Source organism: Stegostoma tigrinum, chromosome 19 (assembly GCF_030684315.1).
Source record: "Stegostoma tigrinum isolate sSteTig4 chromosome 19, sSteTig4.hap1, whole genome shotgun sequence".
Classification (NCBI taxonomy): domain Eukaryota; kingdom Metazoa; phylum Chordata; class Chondrichthyes; order Orectolobiformes; family Stegostomatidae; genus Stegostoma; species Stegostoma tigrinum.
Window position 1 is genome coordinate 61,780,228 of NC_081372.1, and position 22,348 is coordinate 61,802,575.

Below are 22,348 nucleotides of genomic sequence, written 5' to 3' on the forward strand. Positions count from 1 at the left end.
CCCCAATGTAGAGGAAGCCACACTGGGTACAGTGGATGCAGTATACCACATTGGCAGATGTGCAGGTGAACATCTGCTTAATATGGAAAGTCATCTTGGGGCCTGGGATAGGGGTGAGGGAGGAGGTGTGGGGGCAAGTGTAGCATTTCCTGCGGTTGCAGGGGAAGGTGCCGGGTGTGGTGGGGTTGGAGGACAGTGTGGAGCGAACAAGGGAGTCGTGGAGAGAGTGGTCTCTCCGGAAAGCAGTCAAGGGTGGGGATGGAAAAATGCCTTGGGTGGTGGGGTTGGATTGTAGATGGTGGAAGTGTTGGAGGATGATGCGTTGTATCCAGAGGTTGGTAGGGTGGTGTGTGAGAACGAGGGGGATCCTCTTTGGGCCGTTGTGGCGGGGGCGGGGTGTGAGGGATGTATTGCGGGAAATGCGGGAGACGCGGTCAAGGGCGTTCTCGACCACTGTGGGGGGAAAGCACCATTCATAACTCCTCAGATACTAAAGAATCTATTTTCAAATTCAATAAGATCTGGACAATATCAAGGCTTGGGCTGACAAATGGCAAATAACATTCTTACACAAATGCCAGGCTATGACCATAACCAAGAAAGAGACAAACTATCATCCCTTGACATTCAATGCTATGAGACAATGTTGTCTCACCTGTTGAGTTTTTCCAGAACCCTCACCCCGTCCCCCTCTCTGATGAAGGGTCTAGGCCCGAAACGTCAGCTTTTGTGCCCCTGAGATGCTGCTGGGCCTGCTGTGTTCATCCAGCCTCACATTTTATTATCTGGGAGTGGTATAGCTTTGTTAGTAAAAGCTAGAGATCAATGCTGTAGTGAGAAATGATTTTGGCACTGGAGATCAAGACGTGCAATCAATCAGGATAGAAATAATAAATAGTAAGGGAAGAGAAGTCCTCAGTGAGAGTAATCTACAGGTCCCAGAATAGTAGTCCCACAGTAGGACACAGGAGAAGCCAGGAAGAAATAATTTTAAAATACATGTAGGCTGGATTAATGAAAAGGGCAAGAATTGCTTCAAGAACAAGGGAATGTTTCTTACTGCAAAATGTCGGGGAACCAAATGCAGCAGGCTATTTTGGATTTAGTATTGTGCAATGATGTGAAATTAATCAAAGCTATAATAGTAAAGTATCCTCTAGGGAAGTAATTACAGCATGCTAGAATTAAAAAAACCAGCTTTAAAATGAAGAAACCACAAAACTTTAGTCTTTAAGGTAAAGCATGAAGATAAAGTGGCCTTAGTGTCATAAACAGAAATAGCTGGAAAAACTCAACAGGTGAGACAACATTGTCTAACAACATTGAATGTCAAGGGATGATAGTTTGTCTCTTTCTTGGTTATGGTCATAGCCTGGCATTTGTGTAAGAATGTTATTTGCCATTTGTCAGCCCAAGCCTTGATATTGTCCAGATCTTATTGAATTTGAAAACGGATTCTTTAGTATCTGAGGAGTTATGAATGGTGCTTAACATTGTGTAATCATCAGCAAACATCCCCACTTCTGACCTGATGATGGAGGGACAGTTGTTGATAAAGCAGCTGAAGACCTGGGCCTGGGACACTACTTGAGGAACATCTGCAAAGATGAGATGATTGACCGCCAACGACTACAATCATAGAATACCTACAGTGTGGAAACAGGCCACTCAGCCCAACAAGTCCACACCAACTCTCTGAAGAGCAACCCCCCCCCCCCCGATAGACTCACTCCCCTATCCTATCCCTGCAGTTCCCATGACTATTCCACGTAATTGACACAGCCCTGGACACGATGTGAGCTTTAGCAAATCCACCTAACCTGCACATCTTTGGATTGTAGGAGGAAACCGGAGCACCCGGAGGAAACCCACACAGACACGGGAAGAATGTACAAACTCCACACAGACAATCACCTGAGGTTGAAATTGAACCTGGGTCCCTGGTGCTGAGGCAGCAGTGCTAACCACTGAGCCACCGTGCTGCCCTATCATCTTCCTTTTTGCCAAGAATGACTTCTAATCATTGGAGAGTTTGCCTCTTGATATCCAGTGATTCCAGTTTTACTGTGGGTCGTTGATGCCACACTCAGTTGAATGCAGCCTTGATGTCAAGGGCTGACAGTCTCACCTCACCTCTGGAATTCAGCTCTTTTATCCATGTTTGAACCAAGGCTGTCATGAGGTCAGGAGCTGAGTGGCGCTGGCAGAACCCAAACTGTGCATTAGTTAGCAAGTTACTGTTGACCAGGTGCTGCTCGATACCACTGTTGATGACACCTTCCCTCGCTTTACTGGTGATTGAAAGTGGATTGATGGGACAATAATGGAGTGGTTTAGATTTTCCCTGCTGTTTATGTGCAGGATGTACCTGCGCTGTTTTCCAAATTGGCAGGAAGATGCCAGTGTTGTGACAGTTTTGGTGAGGGGAGTAGCAAGTTCTGGAGCACAAGTCTTCAGTACTATTGCCAAATGTTGTCAGGACCCATAGCCTTTGCACTGCCCAGAGTCTCCAATCATTTCTTGATATCACATGGAGTGAACTGAAATTATTGAAGAATGGTATCTGTGATTGGAAGAGGCTGAGATCCACTTGACACTACTGGCTGAAGGTTGTTGTGAATGCTTCAGCCTTATCTTTTGCACTGATGTTCTGGACTCTTCCATTATTGAGCATAAAAATAATTGTGGAGCTTCCTTTTCCGGTGAGTTGTTTAATTGTCTACAACATACATGATTGGATCATAGAATCACAGAATCCCTGCAGTGTGGAAACAGGCCATACAGCCCAACAAGCCCACACTGCCCCCATAAAGTTCATTGAGGGGATGGGTTGGCCATGCTAAGTTGCCTGTAGTGTTCAGGGATATGTAGGCCTTGTGGGTTATAGGGGATGGGCCCAGGTGGGACCTTCTGAGGGTTGTTGTCCACTTGTTGGGCCAAAGGGCCTGCCCCCAAACTGGAGGGATTCTATTTTAGAGAGAAGATTTGCAAAGTTAAATGGCAGGCAGGCTGGAAGATTGGGAAACTCTAGGGACAACACAGGGTTAGTAAGAAATAGTTATAACAAGGTCAAAGGTAAATTATACAGAAAAAGTAGCACAAAATATAAAAGTGGATAGCAATGACTTATATAAGTGTTGAAAAAAAGAGTTGCTAAAGTGAATGTTGATCCTTTAGAGCACAAACACAGGTATTTAATTAGTTTGAAACGCGCAGAAATGGCAAAGACTCTGAATCAATATTTGTTTTCGTGGTGGAGGATACTTATCAACAGTAACAGGTGTTGTGTGAAACTAGCACCATGCTGAATGGGACAGACTTGGAACAGATGGAGTAGTTCAAGATTAGGCATTCATGAGATATTATGGGCTGTCAACAGCAGCAGGACTCTACTCTAGCATAATCTGTAAATCTCATGGCCCAGCATATCACCAAGTCAACCATTACTATTAAGCCAAGGGATCGACCCTGGTTCAATGAAGAGTACAGGAGAGTATACCAGGAGCACCAGGTGTCAACTTAATGAAGCTACCAAACAAGGCATGCGTGGCCAACAGCCAAAGCAACAAATGATAGACAGAGATAAGCGATATCACTCTTGACAGACCTGCTCTAATCTCTGCAGTGCTGTCATATTAATGATAGTGGACAATTAAACCACTAACTGGAGGAGAAGGCTCCACAAACAGCTGTATCCTCAATGATGGAAGACCCCTGCACACCAGTGCAAAAGATAAAGATAAAGCTTTCACAATAGCCTTCATCTGGTCATGCCAAGTGGATGATCCATCTGATCCTCCTCCAGTGGTCCCCACCATTACAGAAAAAGGTCTTCAGCCAATTTGTTTCATTAGACAATAGGTGCCGGAGTAGGCCATTCAGACCTTTGAGCCAGAACCACCATTCATTGTGATCATGGCTGATCATCCACAATCAGTATCCTGCTCCTGCCTTATCCCCATAACCCTTGACTCCACTATCTTTAAGAGCTCTATCTATTTCTTTCTTGAAAGTATCCAGAGAGTTGGCCACCACTGCCTTCTGGGGCAGAGCATTCCATATATCCACCACTGTCTTGGTGAAGAAGTTTTTCCTCAACGCTGTTCTAAATGGCCTACCCCTTGTTTTTAAACTGTATCCTCTGGTTCTGGACTCACCCATCAGCGGAAACATGCTTCCTGCCTCCAGAGTGTCCAATCCCTGAATAATCTTATACACCTCAATCAGATCCCCTCTCATCCTTCTAAACTCAAGCATATACAAGTCCATTCGCTCCAATCTTTCAACATATGATAGTCCCACCATTCTGGGAATTGACCTCATGAACGTACGCTGCACTCCTTCAATAGCAAGAATGTCCTTCCTCAAATTGGGAGACCAAAACTGCATACAATACTCCAGGTGTGGTCTCACCAGGGTCCTGTACAGCTGCAGAAGGACCTCTTTGCTCCTATACTCAATTCCTCTTGTTATGAAGGCTAGCATGCTATTAGCTTTCTTCACTGCCTGCTGTACCTGCATGCTTGCTTTCATTGACTGATGTACAAGAACACCTAGATCTCGTTGTACTTCCCCTTTACCGAACTTGACTCCATTGAGATAGTAATCTGCCTTCCTGTTCTTGCCACCAAAGTGTATAACCGCACATTTATCCACATTAAGCTGCATCTGCCATGCATCCGTCCACTCACCTAGCCTGTCCAAGTCACCCTGTGTTCTAATAACATCCTCCTCACATTTCACACTGCCACCCAACTTTGTGTCATCAGCAAATTTGCTAATATTACTTTTAATGCTTTCATCTATATCATTAATATGTATTGTAAACAGCTACAGCCCCAGCACTGAACCTAGTGGTACCCCACTGGTCACTGCCTGCCATTCCGAAAGGGACCCGTTTATCACGACTCTTTGCTTCCTGTCAGCCAGCCAATTTTCAATCCAACTCAGTATTTTGCCTCCAATACCATGTGCCCTAATTTTGTTCACCAATCTCCTATGCGGAACTTTATCAAAGGCTTTCTGAAAGTCCAGGCACACTACATCCACTGGTTCTCCCTGATCCATCTTCATAGATACATCCTCACTCAACATGATATATAGGAATGGTTGAACGCACTGGATAGTGGAAAGGTTATGGCCCCTGACAACATTCTGCCAATAGTACTGAAGACTTGTGCTCCAGAACTTGTGACTCTCTGAGCCAAGTTCTTTCTCAGGGTAGTGTCCTAGGTTCAAGTATCTTCAGCTGCTTCATTAATGACCATCCCTTCATCGTAAGGTCAGAAGTTGAAGATGTTTGCTGATGCTTGCAGTGTTCAGCATCATTTGCATCTCTTCAGACACTAAAGCGACCCATGTTCAAAAGCTGAACCAAAAGAACTGTGGATGTTGTAAATCAGGAACAAAAACTAAGTTGCTAGAAAAGCTCAGCAGGTCTGGCAGCACCTGTGAAGAAGAAAACAGAGTTAACGTTTCGAAACAGGTGACCCTTCCTCAGAACTCATCTTCATAGATGCTGCCAGACCTGCTGAGCTTTTCCAGCAATTTTGTTTTTGTCCCATGTTCAAAAGCTACAGTATTCAAATTACAACAGAAGAAGGAAGAAATTGCAATAACAATTTGATTTGAAAACTTAACAGATTATTCAACTGATGAGCAATAACTGTTCCAATATAGTAATATCCCAACACATCCTTGACAAAAACAAATTCAGTAAAACAGACTGTCTCTTATACAATTCTAGCAGTAGGAAGAGAACCTCCAACTTTTAATTGTAATAGAGAGGGGAAAAACAGCTTCCACATCCATCTTAAAGACTAACAGACGCTAATAAAAAAAAACTCAAAAAGACTCCTGGTTTTGTACGAGCTTGCCTCACCCATTCAGGCTGCTTCTAATGTTTCTACTGTAAAAAAATTCCCCAAGGCCTCACAAACTGTTTATGGGATTTTATTTGACAGCTCATTACCTCTGTTTTAAAACTTTCCTTCAACAAAAGGGCACACTACCCCTCATAAAGCCATGGTACTTTCATACCTGCCCTGTAAAAAAGTACCATTATTATGGATCAGACCAGACACCCTCAAATTTTTAAATAAGGCAGCCTAAACCCTAACTTTTTCATATTTTAAAGGCAAATGAAAAGTGCTGTGTTCAGATGCAATTCAACTGGTCAAACTACTCAATGTTAAGCGAAGCATAACTTATTCAAACATTACATTTAAAATACAACAAAAGAAGTAAGAACTTAGATTAACACTTCTAAATTTAACAGAATAGTAGATACTGTAACTATGACTAATTAACTGTTGCAATATAATAATATCCCATAAAATATCCCTTGGAAAAAAGGCCAATTCAAAAAATAGGGTTATCTCACAGATAACCCAGAAGTAGAGAAAAACCTCATCTTCTAGCTATAGCCAAGAGAAGGAAAAGATAGCTTTTACTTTTTCAAAACGCTGGCTTCTGCTGAACCTAAAAGCTTAAAAAAAAATTACAGTCCTGGCCCGTGAGAGCTGGTCATGCCCATTCAGGCAGCTTCTACTGTTCTAACTTTAAAAAAACCTCAAGACCTCATAAATTGTTTATTTTACCACAGACAGTCCTCACCTCTTGTTCAATCTTTCTCTTAAAAGAAATCTGCACAAAATACACCTTTTAAAGCCACAACATTGTCACACCTTCAGTACAAAAATATTGCTTCATTTTTATAATCCCCAGCCTTAGACAATTAGTACACTGTAGTGCAAATTTGTTAAATTGACTCTAAGTAAGCAAAACACCTCACTAATACAACAAAAACAAAGTTGTTGGAAAAGCTCAGCAGGTCTGGCAGCATCTGTGAAGGACAAAGTGACCCTTCCTCAGTCACCAGACCCGAAATGTTAACTCTGTTTTATCCTTCACAGATGCTGCCAGACCTGCTGAGCTTTTCCAGCAACTTTGTTTTTGTTCCTGATTTACAGCATCCACAGTTCTTCTGATTTTGACGTCACTAATACAGTCCATTTGAGTCTGTTTTTCCCACCACAGAATGCCTTGGTCTTTCTTTCATCAACATTGCAACAGCCATGTTGGCAATCACATTCTCTGATCCTGCTGTGTGTATAGTTTCAAATTGATTGGCTGCAATAGTCTCCATCTAAACAGTCTGCAATTCTTTTCCTCCAAAATTTTCCAAAATGTTTAAGGGGATATGATCAGTATATACATTTGTCTCAAACAAGTTACTGGCAGTAAAAATGTTGAAATGTTACAATGCCAACACCACCCTAAAGTTCTCCTTCTCGGTCCTGGAATATTTCTGTTGATGATTATTCAGTTTTCTGGAAAAATATTCAATAGGTCTTTCTACCTTCTTGCCAACTTCTTTCAAGAGTAGAGCACCGACACGCTCATTATTCACATCGATAGCCATGCTGAATGGCTTTGCATACTTAGGTGGGCTAACACTGGGGCAGTAGTTAACACAGTTTTTAGCTGTCAGAAGTCTCCTGACAGTGTGCTGTAGATTGAAATTTTCTGTGCTTCTTCAAGTGCACTAAATCAGTCAGTAGAGCAACCACGCTGCTAAAATTTGGTATGAACCTCTCACAAAAATCACTCAATCCCAGGAATTGCACTATTTCCCTTTTCATTATTAGGAAAGTCCCAAATAACAGTTGTCCTTACATCCTCGCTTATGGGTAATTAGATTAGTATTTCCCAGATTATTCCCACATATGTCTCCACTTGATTGTAATAAATTTCAGGTTGTTTTGATTCTCCTCCTGGAAAGTAATTCAATAATTTATCCCAGTTTTGAGAACTTCCCCATTGTGCCTTCCTCATTGTCCAGTTTAATTAGAGGAATGTCCAATTCAGAATCATCTGAACTTTGTTCTGCATTCTGCATTGTAAGTAGTAACGCATTCTCCTTTTGCTTTCCTTCCGTCTCAAAATACCTTTTAAGCATTTTCACATGACACACTGTGTGAGATTTGTTTCACTCTTCCAAATAATTCACATCACTTAATTTCCTTCTGATTGGTTTAGGCTCACCAAACCTTGCCTTTAAAGTTTCACCTACCACTGGAAGTAATGCTAACACTTTTTCTCTACTAGCAAAATTGTGAATTTGTAATATCTTGTCTGCTTTCTATTTCAGTAGCTGTGCTACTTCCAAATGTTGTCAAGCCAATTCACTTGTACTGTTTAATTTTTCATTAAAATTTGACACACAGCCAAGATGGGTGGTCTCTGAACTCTGACACCAATTTCTCCTAGACCAATTATAGTCATCCTCTCACCTCATGCTGCAAATTTTTTTCAAATGGAGTGAATTTAGTTGATTCATTAGGTGCATCCCTAATTGCAAACAGTACAAATAGAATTCCTTTATCCCTATCCTATAGATAGCCTTGACTATAAGCCCTCAACATAGCCTTTAAAGTTTGATGCCACCATTGTAATGTTTCCTGTGATTCTGAATGGCATGCATTGGATTTGAATTGGTTTATTCCTAAGCTATTCAACTTTAGGGTAAAATTTGACTCTTGATCTGATTGTATTTCTGTGGGTTGTCTGTATCTGGGTTAAAATAAAAGACATTGAGTTTGAAAGATCAAACAAAGTAATTTTGAATGGTGAATAAGGGCATTGAAACTAGAGCAAACGTATGACTCTTATGAGATGATTATTTTGGAGGAGTTGAAAAATTCACTTCCTGAAGTAGTGAGAATTCATTTGGGAGAGCAGAAAGTTGACTACAAGATTAACAGTGGAAATTACAGGTGATTGTGGGTTGGTTCATAAGCCATATTTTAGCTTCCGACATCAATTTCAATCTGTGAGGGATGGAAATTGGGGAAAGGAGAAATTTTCAGGTAGCAAGGGTGTGAACTAAAGTTACTGTTTAGTAGTTAAATAATCTATTATGATTGTGTTAAGTTTTCCAGTAGAGTAGTTACTCCAATTTCTTATTTCTTTTGTTGTATTTTAGATATAGTGTATGCATAAAGTAGTGTTTTGCTTCAAATTTAGTAGTTTGACCATTCAACTTGCATCCAGTACACAACGCCTGACACTGTTTTACCACCTTCAGATATAGATTCAGATACATCTTCAGGTTCCTTTGTTCCTACGCATTGCTACACAATAGAACTGCTATTAATTTGAAATTATGATTTGTATTGCCTCTTGTTATCACTTCTGCCAAAAGTGCATCACCTCAAACTTCTTGATATGACATTTAGTCAGTCACTTGCTCTCAAGTGAGAAGAAAACAGACAATATTTTTATCAGAAATTAGATTTCAAATGATGCGATCAGTTCTTTGTCACAAGTGTTTATATAGATCATGTCAATATTGACAAACAAGAAGAAATATCCCTGCCTCTGAAGAAGGTAGGTACAATTAAAAAATAAGTAATAAACTGGAATTAATGGGTTTGAAAGTTCATAAAACCCTCAACCTGACATACTACTTCCAAGAGTGTTGAAAGAGTTGGATACATTGACGATCCTCTTCCAGAATTTTGTAGATTATGCAATGATTTAGGGAAGATGGGAGCCAGAAAACACAGGCTGCTTTTCTGACAACAGTACTAGAGAAAATGCTAGGATCTGTTATGGTTCATAAGACAGGCCCTTCAGTCACTGTGTCTGCGTCAACAATCATGTTGTCAACTAAACTAATCACGTTTGCTTGCATAGAATCATATCACTCTGTTTCCTCCAGTTTATTATTCTGTCTAAATGCATTTTAAACATTGTTATTGTATCTGCTTTGATCAACTCCCCTGCAGCACGTTCCAGGCATCCAACACCCTCTGGGTCAAAAAATTTCCACACACATCTCCTTTAAACGTTTCCCCTCTCACCTTAAACCTACATCTTATAGCATTTGGCACTTCTACCTAGAGTAAAGACTCTGACTATTCATCCTATCCATGCCCCTCGTAAAATTGTGTGTAATTCTATCAGGTCACCCTTTAGCCTGTGACACTTCAGCGAAAACAATCTACATTTGTCCAACCTCTCCATATAGTTAGAACATAGAACATTACAGCACAATACAGGCCCTTCGGCCCTTGATGTTGTGCCAACCTGCCATACCGATCTGAAGCCCATCTAACCTACACTATTCCATGTACGTCCATATGCTTATCCAATGACGACTTAAATGTACTTAAATTTGCGAATCTACTACCGTTGCAGGCAAAGTGTTCCATTCCCTTATTACTCTCTGAGTAAAGAAACTACCTCTGACATCTGTCCTATATCTTTCACCCCTCAATTTAAAGTTATGCCCCCTCATGCTCGCTGTCACCATCCTAGGAAAAAGGCTCTCCCTATCCACCCTAGTTCAGACACTGTAATCCAGGCAATATCCTTGTTAACCTCTTTTGCACTCTCTTCAAAGCCTCCGCATCCTTCCTGCCGTGTGGTGACCACAACAGTACTCCAAATGTGGCCTAACTAAAGCCTTACACTGCTGCAACATGACTTGCCAACTCTTATGCTCTCAGGGGCAGGTGATGGCCTAGTGGTATTATCACTGGACTGTTAATCCAGTGAACCAGGTAATGTTCTGGGGATCTGGGTTTGAATCCCACTGTGGCAGATGGTGGAATTTTAATTCAATTTTTAAAGTATCTGGAAGTAATCTAATTACAACCATGTCATTTGTAGGAAAAACCCATCTGGTTCACTAATGTCCTTCAGGGAAGCGAACTGCCATCTTTACCTGGTCTGGCCTACACATGACTCCAGACCCATGGCAATGTGGTTGACTGTTAACTGCCCTCTAGGTAATTAGGGATGGGTAATAAATGCTGCCTAGCCAGAGACATCATCCTCCCATTAACAAATAAAGAAGTGGGTGGTGACTTAAGGTGGTGGGGGCAACATGAAACCAAATTTTCTGGCTGTTGGAATAATTATTAAACACAAACTATACTTTTAAACAGAAATTGAAAGAAAAGAGGAGAACTGATAAGGAACACAGAGGACAGAGTTTAAACAGGAAGATGGAAGATAGGTATGTATTGTTGCAAAAGAACTTGTTAGCTATTCTCACCATAGTTTTTGCATTCAAAGATTGAAATAAAGAGAGTGTTTATATAATAGGAGTTTTAACAATTACATATAATTGCTTGAGAACGAGTACCTTTCATTTAAAATTCATTCTGAATTTGTGCTGTGCTTCAAACATTCTTTTTAAATTTCTCAATAGGGCCAATATTTTTATTTATTTAGTCAGGATATTTACCCATATATATTGCTCATCCCTATTTGCACTTGAGAGGACAGTGGTAAGGTATCTTCTTGAACCATTGCAGTCCATGTGTTATAGGTAAACCCACAATGCCGCTAGGACGTGAATTCCAGGATTTTGACCCATTAACAGTGAAGGAACTACAAAAAATTACCAAGTCAGAATGGCAACTGGCTTGAAAGTGCTGGTGTTCCTATATATATGTCACGCTTGCTCTTCTAGATGGTACAGGTTTACACGGTGTTGTCTGAGGATCTGTGGTGAATATCTGGAGTGCATTCTTGTGGATATACACTGCTGCTCATGAGTATGAGTGGTGGAGAGACTGAATGTTTGTAGATGTGGTGCCAGTTAAGTGGGCTGTTTTATTCTGGATGGTGTCAAGCTTCTTGAGTGTTGTTTAGCTTCTGATTGCCCGAATACAAGCTGGTGAAAGTAATAAAATCTATATAATCAATTTACCTCCTTATTTGGGGCAACTCTTAACTCTTAACAGTCCAAAGATGTGCAGGTTAGGTGGATTGGCCATGCTAAATCATCCATAGTGTTCAGGGATACGTAGATTAGAGGGCGATGGGTCTGGGCGGAATGCACTGAGGGTTGGTGTGGATTTGTTGGGCTGAAGGGCCTGTTCTCACAGTATAGGGATTCTATGATGAAGAGATGCCATCAGCTGTCATTCAACAAAGTGCAGGATGGATGATATTCAGTTGAACTAGGAGCAAGTATCTGAAACTACAGTCTAAAAGAAGGGTTGGGAACGGCCTGTCCTGACTTACAACAGTGTCTAGTAAAACCTAGGGGAGTTGAGAAAGAGAAGGTCTCAGGAACCTTTGCAGGTTAAATCAGCCTCTGACAGTGAAGAAAAGTTCACTAAATACTTTCAGGGACCTGTTGATGTATTTTCGCAGCTGGTATTTACACTCTGATTAACATTTGTGCCAGTTGTTATTTTCCCTTAGCCAGCTTTGTTGGCAGCAAAGGATTTGCACGGGGGATTGTCCAAGTTGACCAATTGGAAAGGGAGGAGCAAGTGCAGACAAGTCCATGAGGCCAGACTGCCCAAGACAACACTGTACATTCCACAGTCTTTGCCTGCTGAACCCTTCTGTTGGATATCGCTGCAACAGTTTTCCAATCAGCACTTATCAAACTTCAGATGATACTTTGTGAAAGATACGTTAGGGAGATCAAAAAGGAGCATTGTCGATATGGTCATATCACCAAGTATTATCAGCCATATCACTGAATATCCAAAAGCAGCTTCCTGGGAATTATTTGATCAGCTGTTATTGAATCCTGATCCCACTTGGGCGGCACGGTGGCTCAGTGGTTAGCACTACTTCCTCACAGCACCAGGGAGCTGGGTTCAATTCCAGCCTTGAGCAACAGTCTGTGTAGATTTCCTCCAGGTGCTCCGATTTCCTTCCACAGTCCAAAGATGTGCAGGTTAGGTGGATTGGCCATGCTAAATCATCCATAGTGTTCAGGGATACATAGATTAGAGGGGGATGGATCTGGGTGGAATGCACTGAGGGTTGGTGTGGACTTGTTGGGCCGAAGGGCCTGTTCTCACAGTTTAGGGATTCTATGATGAAGAGATGCCATCAGCTGTCATTCAACAAGGTGCAGGATGGATGATATTCAGTTGTGGTGAAGATGCTGTCTCTTTTCTGCTAGTGCATTCATCCCCAGACCAACTGGAATCTTCACCCTGAAGTATAATTGATTATATGATGTTTCATCACATTTGTCTGAATGCTGGGTTTTAAAGGAGTACAAATCAAGTTGGGGCTCACTGAAATCACTTCAGTTTGCTTTTTTTTGCTATGTCTGGATATATGAGCATCACGGGTAAATTATTGCTGGTGATTAATTGCTCATCACCAGTTGTTCTGAAATGGTGTTGGTTGACCTTTTCCTTTATTCATTTCAATTGATGTAATAATGATACTCACAAATTGATTATTTCTAATTAAAATGTGTGCTTGAGAATATATGTGTCTATGCTTTCAATGAATGTTTTATAATGAGAACAGGTGTGGGGCACTGAAATTGCATGATCAGCCGTGATCGTATTGAATGATGGTGCAAGTTTGAAGGGGCGAATGGCCTGCTGTTGCACCTATTTCCTATGTGCTTATGTGGTAATGTGCTCCAGGAGTCCTAACACCACTTCTTTTTTGACCTCAAAATTCCTTATCATATTTGCATGCTCCATACTAATCTCATTATCCCCCATATCCTTTTCCTGGATGAATAAAGATGCAAAGTACTCATTTAGAATTTTCCCACATCCTCTGCCTCTGAGCACAAGTTCCCTCCTATATGTGATCCCACCTTATTTCTCGTTATCCTCTCGTTTTGGGATTCTCTTTAACCCTACGTGCCACGGTCATTTCGTGGCCCCTTCTTGCTCTCTTAATTCCCTGGTTAAGTTCTTTCCTGCTTCCTTTATACTCTTTATGGCTGATTTCAGCTTCCTAAACATTATGTATGTTTTCTTTTTCTTTTGATTAAATTCACAACCTCCCTCATTATCCCAAGGGTCCCTTACCTTGCCATCCTTTTCTTTCCTTCTTTTTGGAACATGCTGGCCCTGATCTCTGATCAGTACATCTTTCAACACCTCCTGCATTGTCAATATGGACTTGCCTGATAACAGCTCCTCCCAGTTAACACCCCCTAGCTCCTGCCTAACACTGATGTAATTTTCCCTCCCCCAATTTCGTACCTTCCCATAAGTTCCTGAGTTACCCTTATTCATAACTATCTTAAAACTTAAGTAGTTGTGATCACTGTTTCCAAAATGGTCTTCCAAAAACATTAGTCACCTGGCCAGGCTCATGAGCCAATACAAGGTCTGGTATGGCCTGTCCTTTAGTTGGACTATCCGCATACTGTTTCAAGAAACCCACTTGGATGTGCTAAACATATTCTGCATCATCTGAGCCTCTTGCTGTGAGGGAGTCCCAGTAAATAGCGAGTACGTGAACGTCACTCACTATTTCAACCCTGTCGTTCTTGCATCTTCCCATAATCCGACTCCATGTTTGTTTCTCAATGCTTCAGCGGCTGTTGGGGGCCTATAGTAGAATCTTATCAGAGTGATTGCACTCGTTTTGTTTTTGAGCTGTACACAAAATGTCTTAGTGCATGTGCCCTCCATTATGTCCTGTCTGAGTATAGATGTGACATTCTCTCTGATTAGTATTGCAACTTCTATACCTCTTTTACCTTCCTCTATCTGATCTAAAACAAGGAATTGCTGGAATGTTGAACAGCCAATACTTTCCGATCAACCAAGTCTCTGTAATGGCCACACAATCATAGTCCCATGTACTGATCCAGGCTCCTAGCCCATCTGCCTTACCTGTAATACAAACACATTTTAGCCCATTAGTACCATCATGTTCATCTACCTGTCTCTGCCTGTTCGTCTTTGCTGACTTATTCATCCTAACATCTACCTTCCCGTCGATCCCACCTGTTTCTGACCTGCTACTCTGGACTGGTTCCCAGTCCCTTGTCACTGCAGTCTAAACCCTCCAGCCTAGCACTTGCGAATCTGTGAGGAAATTGGTTCTCCTGTAGTTTAGGTGCAACCCGTCCCTCTTGTACAGGTCACCCCTGCCCCAGAGGTCACAATGTTCCAAGAATCTGAAACCCTGCACCCGCTACTTACCCACACATTTCATCTGTCCTATCTTTCTGTTCCTTGCCTCACTAGCATGTGACTTTAGTAGAAACCCAGAGATTAGTACCCTCAAGGTACTTTTCAGCCTGTTTCCTAACTCAGACTACACACTCTGCAGGACCTCATCCCTCTCTCTACCTGTGTAATTGATACCAATGTGCACAATGACCCTGAGCTGCTCCTGTAGTCTTGAAAGCAGCCACGGAAATGCCTGTCGGTGTCTCTAACTAGTGAGACTCCCACCATTATTGTTCTCTTGGACTTTGCCCAACCCTACTCTACAGCAGAGGCATAGCTGTGGTGTCGCAGGCCTAGCTGCAGCTGTTATTCTCCCCTTAAGGCTGCCCCCCCAACCCAACAGTATTCAAGACAATTTACTGTTTAGAGAGGGAAATAGCCACAGGAGACTCCAGTGCTACCAGCCTGCTTCTTCTGGTGGTCACCCATTTGCCTGACTGAACCTGTGATGTGACCACCTCCTGTAATGTGTTTATCACACTGTTAGTTTCTTGTATGCTCCAGTGAGGAGCTTCAGCCAGTCACACTTCCTGCAGACACAGGAACACTAGACTGCTACCAGATTTGCCACATCTAGCAGGAGGAGTACACCACACTGCCCTAACAGTCACCTCTATCCCATTACTTGAAGGAAGATGAAAGAATCTCATCTTGCCTGCTTTTCTCACTGAAGCCTGGTATTCACCTAAGTCCACACTTATACCAACCAGCAGGCCCCCTTCAAAATATTTTGTTGGTAATCTCAAATTAATTGGTTGCTTAAACTACATTGCAAATTATACAAACAGACAACAGAAAGGATGTAATGTTGATGCAGTGATGTAATGTTTGTGGCTTACTGTTCCTTGACACAACATGATCCAATCTGCAGTCTTGATGACTGAGTTAACTTTTCCCAAATGCCCCTCAGTGACGTTCCTGTGTTAAATGCTCTTACTCCTGTTTATCACTGAGAGGGGACAGGCATTGTTTAATTCTCCGCTGCTCAGTCACGTTGACTGAGCAGATCTTGCTCAGAATCTTTTTAATTTCAAAAATATACTTTATTCACAAAGAATATCTTTATGTATCTACATGGTTACAGATGCAGTTCCATAATGTACTGTAGCATATCAAGGAGACAAAGTTTGGAGTTTCACTGTATCCTACGAACCAGAAGTATCTCTTACTTGAACCAGAGTATATTTACATGCATTTGAAACACCAGGAGGGTCGGATACTTGAATATACCTTTTTTAACTTCTGCAGGAAGACCTCAGACACTGGTCTTTTCCCACTGTGCCTTGGCAGCAGCTGCCCCAAGCTTAAGTGAGTCCCTTAGTACGTAGACCTGCACCTTGGAATGTGCAGTCTGCAACACTTAGTCGAGATTGACTCCTTGTTGTGGAAAACCAACAGGCTTTGGGCAGACCAAAGAGCATCTTCCACCAATTTGATGGTCTTCCAGGAACAGTCAATTTTTGTGAGGTTGTAGACATGCTCACCAAGCCGGTGGGTTTGTTTGCAAACATTTCCTCACCCTGCTAGGTAACATTGTCAGTGTGCCTCTGGTGAAGCATTGGTATTCTGTTCCGTTTGTTATTTTTATACCTCGGTTTGCTATGTTGATTTCTTAGTGGTTCTACACAGGGTCTAATTCAGTGTGTTTGTTGATGGAATTCTGGTTGGAATACCGGCCTCCAGGAATTCACTAGCATGTCTCTGTTCGGCTTGTGTGATTATGGATGTATTGTCTCAGTCGAATTCACATCCCTTGTTGTCAGTGTGTATTGAGACATATAAGAATGGGTCGTGTCTCTTGGTGGCTAATTGGTGTTCATGTATCTGTATAGTCAGTTTTCTTCCGGTTTAGCCCGTGTAATGTTTCTCACAGTCCTTTGTATGGTATTTTATATATTACCCCAGTTTTGCTAGTTTTGGGTATAGGATCCTTAATGTTTGTCAGTAGCAGTCATGGGGTGGTGGTCAGTTTATGGGCTACTCTGATGCCTAGGGGCCTGAGTAGTCTTGTGGTAATCTCTGAAATGTCCTTGATGTATGGTAGGGTGAAAAGTGATCCTGGTTGTGTTGTGTCTTCCTGTTGTGGTCTGTCTTGGAGGTAACAGTGGATTATGCTTTTCAGGAATCCATTTCTTTTGAAGACTCCATATAAGTGTTCCTGTTCTGCTTTGCGTAGTTCTGGGTTGCTGCAATGTGTTGTGGTTTGTTTAAATAGTGTCCTGATGCAGGTCCATTTTTGGGCATTGGAGTGGTTTGTAGTGTATTTGAGTATCTGGTCTATTAGTATGATCTTTCTATATATGCTAGTCCAGAATTCCCCATTGTTTTTAAGTTCTGCTATTATGTCCAGGAAGGGTAGTCGGTTGTTCTCTTCTTCTTTCGTGAATTTTATCCTGGTAAGGATGTTGTTTATGTGTCGGTGGGTTTCTTCTAGTTTAGTGCATTTAATAATCACAAAGGTGTCATCTACATATCGGACCCAGTGTTTGGGTTGTATAGTGGGAAGTGCTGTCCATTCTAACCTTTGCATTACTGCTTCTGCTTTCAGTCCACAATTGCTGCCAGACTTGCTGAGTTTCTCCAGCAATTTGTGTTTTTTTTCTGAGCTGTTTTCTTTGGATCCAAAGTGACTGTTCTCATATGTCTCACTTGACCCAATTTGCCTAAACTCAACTTGAATTTATTTGAATCAGTCAGATGTCGCTGTGATGAATTAATTTTTGGAATTCAGAACTAATGTGCCTTGTTTGTGTACTAAAACACAGATTGTAGTTCCTAATGAGAAGGAATATTAACCATTGGAACTTAGGTTTCTGAGAACTGACCAACAACTTCATTGTAAACATCAATCATATAGTAATGAAGAAATTTATATAATTTCAATGTAAATTATTTAAATAACTGCTTAATAAGTCAAATATTTGATACCAACAGCACAACCGATATTTACCATTTTGTTGGTAGTTCAGATGAACCCACTATAACACTGGGGGTAAGTATGTACATTTCTAATAGTTTGCTTTTTGTCATGTTTCCAGTGTTCTTCAAAGGACAATGATAATTAAATTGTATGGCGATAACTAAATGGAAGTAGAATGATAATTAAAGGACATTTGAATTGTAAGGTGGTCCAGCCTACAGTATGTCAAGAATTATCTTGAGTATCATGCAGCAAACTTTAACAGGCACCTTATCAACCAGCACTTTTGATAATCCGGCAAAAATTAAATACTTCAAATACTGCAATCTGTTGTGATATCTAAGTTTTTGGGATGTAAATAAAGTATAACTGTGATGTACATACCAACGATATTACATTTCTATTATTGTGTTTTTACATTGATTTTAGGAAGTGCGTTGATGTCTTTACATTAATTTTTTGAGAGGTGTTGATTTCTGAAACCATCACTTGGTTAGGGTTTACTGTAATTATGAGTACCTCTTGAGTGTCCAGAATATTTGACCAACCAACACTTTCCTGGTCCCATAGGTGTTGCTTAGTAAAACGTTTGTTGTACAAGTCTGGACACAATGAAAGACCCCTCCTTTGGCCCACACTTTCCATTACGCTGAGTCCTCAGATTTATACCCAGACGACCTTCCACTGCAAAATTATTGGTTTCAGAAATCAAAGCTCAGCTCCCCAGCACCTTCTTAAGGGCAGTAGAAATGGGCAATATATACTAACCTAGCCAGGAACAACCATACCTATAAAAGAAAGAAGAAAATAGTCCAGTGGGTTGGTCACCCAGCTCTCTGTTCATTCCATCTTTCTGTAAGGTATTATTTCTGGAAAGCAATATTTCTTTTTTATTTTGAACAATAGATTAAAAGGTTTCCTTCAGTGTACATCACTATTTGAAATTTTACAGGATCAATCATTTATTTTTCTCCTTCCAGATTCAACACTTGAGTTTTCCAGCAGAGGACCGTTGAATTGATTAGTTAAAATTCAGATCCACAGCAATGTAGATGATTTTTAACTACATTTAAATTTTATCTAATCGCTGCAAACTCTACAGAAAGGAATGAAACTGAATGAACCATCTGCCATCAATTTAGGCACCAAAAACAGTAATGCAAACTCAGCTCTGACATTAACCACCATCTGCGTGAAAACATTGCCCTTCTAGACCTTTTTATATCTCTCCCTTTTCACCTTAAATCTATGCCCTCTAGTTTTAAACTCCCCTGCAATGGAGAAAAACTGTTGGCTACTTATCTTACCTATGTCTGTGATGAATTTATGGATCTTTATAATGTTTCCTACACTCCAAGGCGAAACATCCCAGCCTATCCAGACCGTATCAGGTATGACATCAAACAGTAGCAAATTTTCCCTCTAATTCCCAGTGACTCTCGTTCTGTTAGAGCGTCTTGATGCCACGCTCTATCAAATGCTGTCTTTATGTCAAGAGCTGTTACTTTCACCTTAGTAGTGTTCAGCTGCTCCGTGCATATTTAGACCACAGCTGTAATGAGATCTGGAGCCAAGTGGCCTGGTGGAACCCAGTGAACTCAGGAACAAAGTGACCCTTTACTTAATACCAGTGTCGGCAATCCCATCCATCATTGCATAATAAGGTGGTAATTTGTTGAATTTGTTCTGTTTAAATGGTCAATACATATCTGGAAAATTTTCCAAATTATTGGGTGCATGTTGTATTGGGAAAGCTTGGTAGGATACTAGGCCATTGACAACATGATCCATATTGAAATGATCTGTTCTTTTGAAGTGTTTTGTTATTTACTACATGTCTCAGAATTCGTATAGTAATAGTGGGCTTGTCCGTGCCTTACTTCGAATCACAAGGAGCTGATGCCCAGTTAGATCCTATTTCCATCTGCCAATCCAGGAATTCACCTCTTGGCAAATTTCTTTTGAGGGCATCTTGATAAGCTTCACTCAGTTTTGGTATGGGGCATGAGATCTTCATCCAGCAGGCTCTCAGAAATTTTGCACCAGCTTTTTAGACCATAAGCCCATTAGACATGGGAGCAAACTTAGGCTATTCAAAGAACAAAGAGAATTACAGTGCAGGAACAGGCCCTTCGGTCCTCCAAGCCTGTGCCGATCCAGATTTTCTATCTAAACCTGACGCCTATTTTCCAAGGATCTACTGTGATCCCTCTGCTCCCTGCCCATTCATGTATCTGTCTAGGTACATCTTAAATGACGCTATCATGCCCGCCTCTACCACCTCCTCCAGCAACAGGTTCCAGTCACCCACCCGCCTCTGCGTAAAGAACTTTCCTCGCATATCTCCCTTAAACTTTTCCCCTCTCACCTTGAAATCATGACCCCTAGTAACTGAGTCCCCGACTTTAGTTAAAACTTCTTGTTACCCACCCTCTCTTTACCTCTCATGATCTTGTAGATCTCAATCAGGTCCCCCCTCAACCTCCATCTTTCTCATGTAAATAATCCTAATCTACTCAACCTCTCTTCATAGCTAGCGCCCTCCATACCAGGCAACATCCTGGTGAACCTCCACTGCACCCTCTCCAAAGCATTCACATCCTTTTGGTAATGTGGCGAGAAGAACTGTATGCAGTATTCCAAATGTGTTGAACCAAAATCCTATACAACTTTTACATGAAATGCCAGTTCTTGTACTCAAGATCCATCTGATGAATGAAAGCATGCTGTATGCCTTCTTGACTACACTATCGACCTGCGTTGCCACCTTCAGGGTACGATGGAGCTGAACACCCAGATCTCTGTATGTATCAGTTTTCCCCAGGGCTTTTCCATTTACTGTATATTTCGGTCTTGAATTGGATCTTACAAAATGCATCACCTTGCATTATCCTGGATTGAACTCCATCTGCCACTTCTCCGCCCAACTCACCAATCTATCTATTCAACCCTTGCATCTGCCCCACCATTCGTCGATTTCTCAGATGTGAAGGTTGTGACATGCTTTATTTGTCAGTTGGGAGGGAAGGAGAGAGAAATGTGGTTTTCTATAAGATGCTCTTAATTTTATAAGGCTTTGAAGAAGCTACATTTTAGATTCCGAGTTTGTGAATCATCAACAATGCTGTCCAAATTCACTTCTATCTCGTTATGGTTTCACAGACCCAGAGACGCTATAACTCTGCCCTATATGTTTTTCAGCCCTTGAGTGAAAACATTCTCTGCTCTTGTGTTTTAAGAAGATTTGTAGCTCAGGTTGAGGTTCTGGATGTGAGTTTGCTCGCTGAGCTGCAAGGTTAGTTTTCAGACGTTTCGTCACCATTCTAGGTAACATCATCAGTGAGCCTCCGATGAAGCGCTGGTGTTATGTCCCGCTTTCTATTTATCTGTTCAGGTTTCCGTGGGTTGGTGATGTCATTTCCTGTGTTGGTGATGTCATTTCCTGTTCTTTTTCTCAGAGGATGGTAGATGGGCTCCAAATCAGTGTGTTTGTTGATGGAGTTCTGGTTGGAATGCCATGCCTCTAGGAATTCTCATGTGTGTCTCTGCTTGGCTGTCCTAGGATGGATGTGTTGTCCTAATCAAAGTGGTGTCCTTCCTCATCTGTATGTAAGAATACTAGTGATAGTGGGTCATGTCGTTTTGTGGCTAGTTGATGTTCATGTATCCTGGTGGCTAGCTTTCTGCCTGTTTGTCTAATGTAGTGTTTGTCACAGTTCTTGCAAGGTATTTTGTAGATGACGTTCGTTTTGCTTGTTGTCTGTATAGGGTCTTTTAAGTTCATTAGCTGCTGTTTTAGTACGTTGGTGGGTTTGTGGGCTACCCTGATGCCAAGAGGTCCGAGTAGTCTGGCGGTCATTTTGGAAATGTCTTTGATGTAGGGGAGTGTGGTTATGATTTCTGGGCCCGTTTTGTCTGTTTATTTGGGTTTGTTGCTGAGAAATCAGCGGACAGTGTTCATTGTGGACCCGTTCTTTTTGAATACGCTGTATAGGTGATTTTCTTCTGCTCTTTGTAGTTCCTCTGAGCTGTAGTGTGTGGTGACTCGTTGAAATAATGTTCTAATGCAGCTTCGTTTGTGGGTGTTGGGATGGTTGCTCCTGTAGTTCAGTATTTGGTCCGTATGTGTTGTTTTCCTGTAGACGCTGGTTTGAAGTTCCCCATTGACTGCTTGCTGTACTGTGGCACCTAGGAATGGCAGTTTGTTGTTGTTTTCCTCCTCTTTTGTGAATGTTATGCCAGTAAAGGGTATTATTGATGGTCTTGAATGTTTCCTCTAATTTGTTTTGTTTAGTCATGACAAAGGTGTCATCCACATAGCGGACCCAAAGTTTGGGTTGGATGATTGGCAGAGCTGTTTGTTCGAGTCTCTGCATTACTGCCTCTGCTGAGAACTCTGATATCGGAGATCCCATGGGTGTATCATTGGTTTGTCTGTAGGTTTTGTTAT

The 22,348-nt window shown here is 41.5% G+C and overlaps 1 protein-coding gene across 1 annotated transcript in view; it reads left to right on the forward strand.

Annotated features, from left to right (window-relative positions):
* Window positions 1-11,570, forward strand: part of sycp2l (synaptonemal complex protein 2-like) — a 374,186-nt gene extending 362,616 nt beyond the window's left edge. Inside the window, exons 25-26 of the mRNA XM_059652659.1 lie at window positions 10,956-11,026; window positions 11,486-11,570. Coding sequence (XP_059508642.1) covers window positions 10,956-11,026; window positions 11,486-11,570 — 156 coding nt within the window. The remainder of the gene's footprint in view (window positions 1-10,955; window positions 11,027-11,485) is intronic.
* The last annotated feature ends 10,778 nt before the right edge of the window (window positions 11,571-22,348 follow it).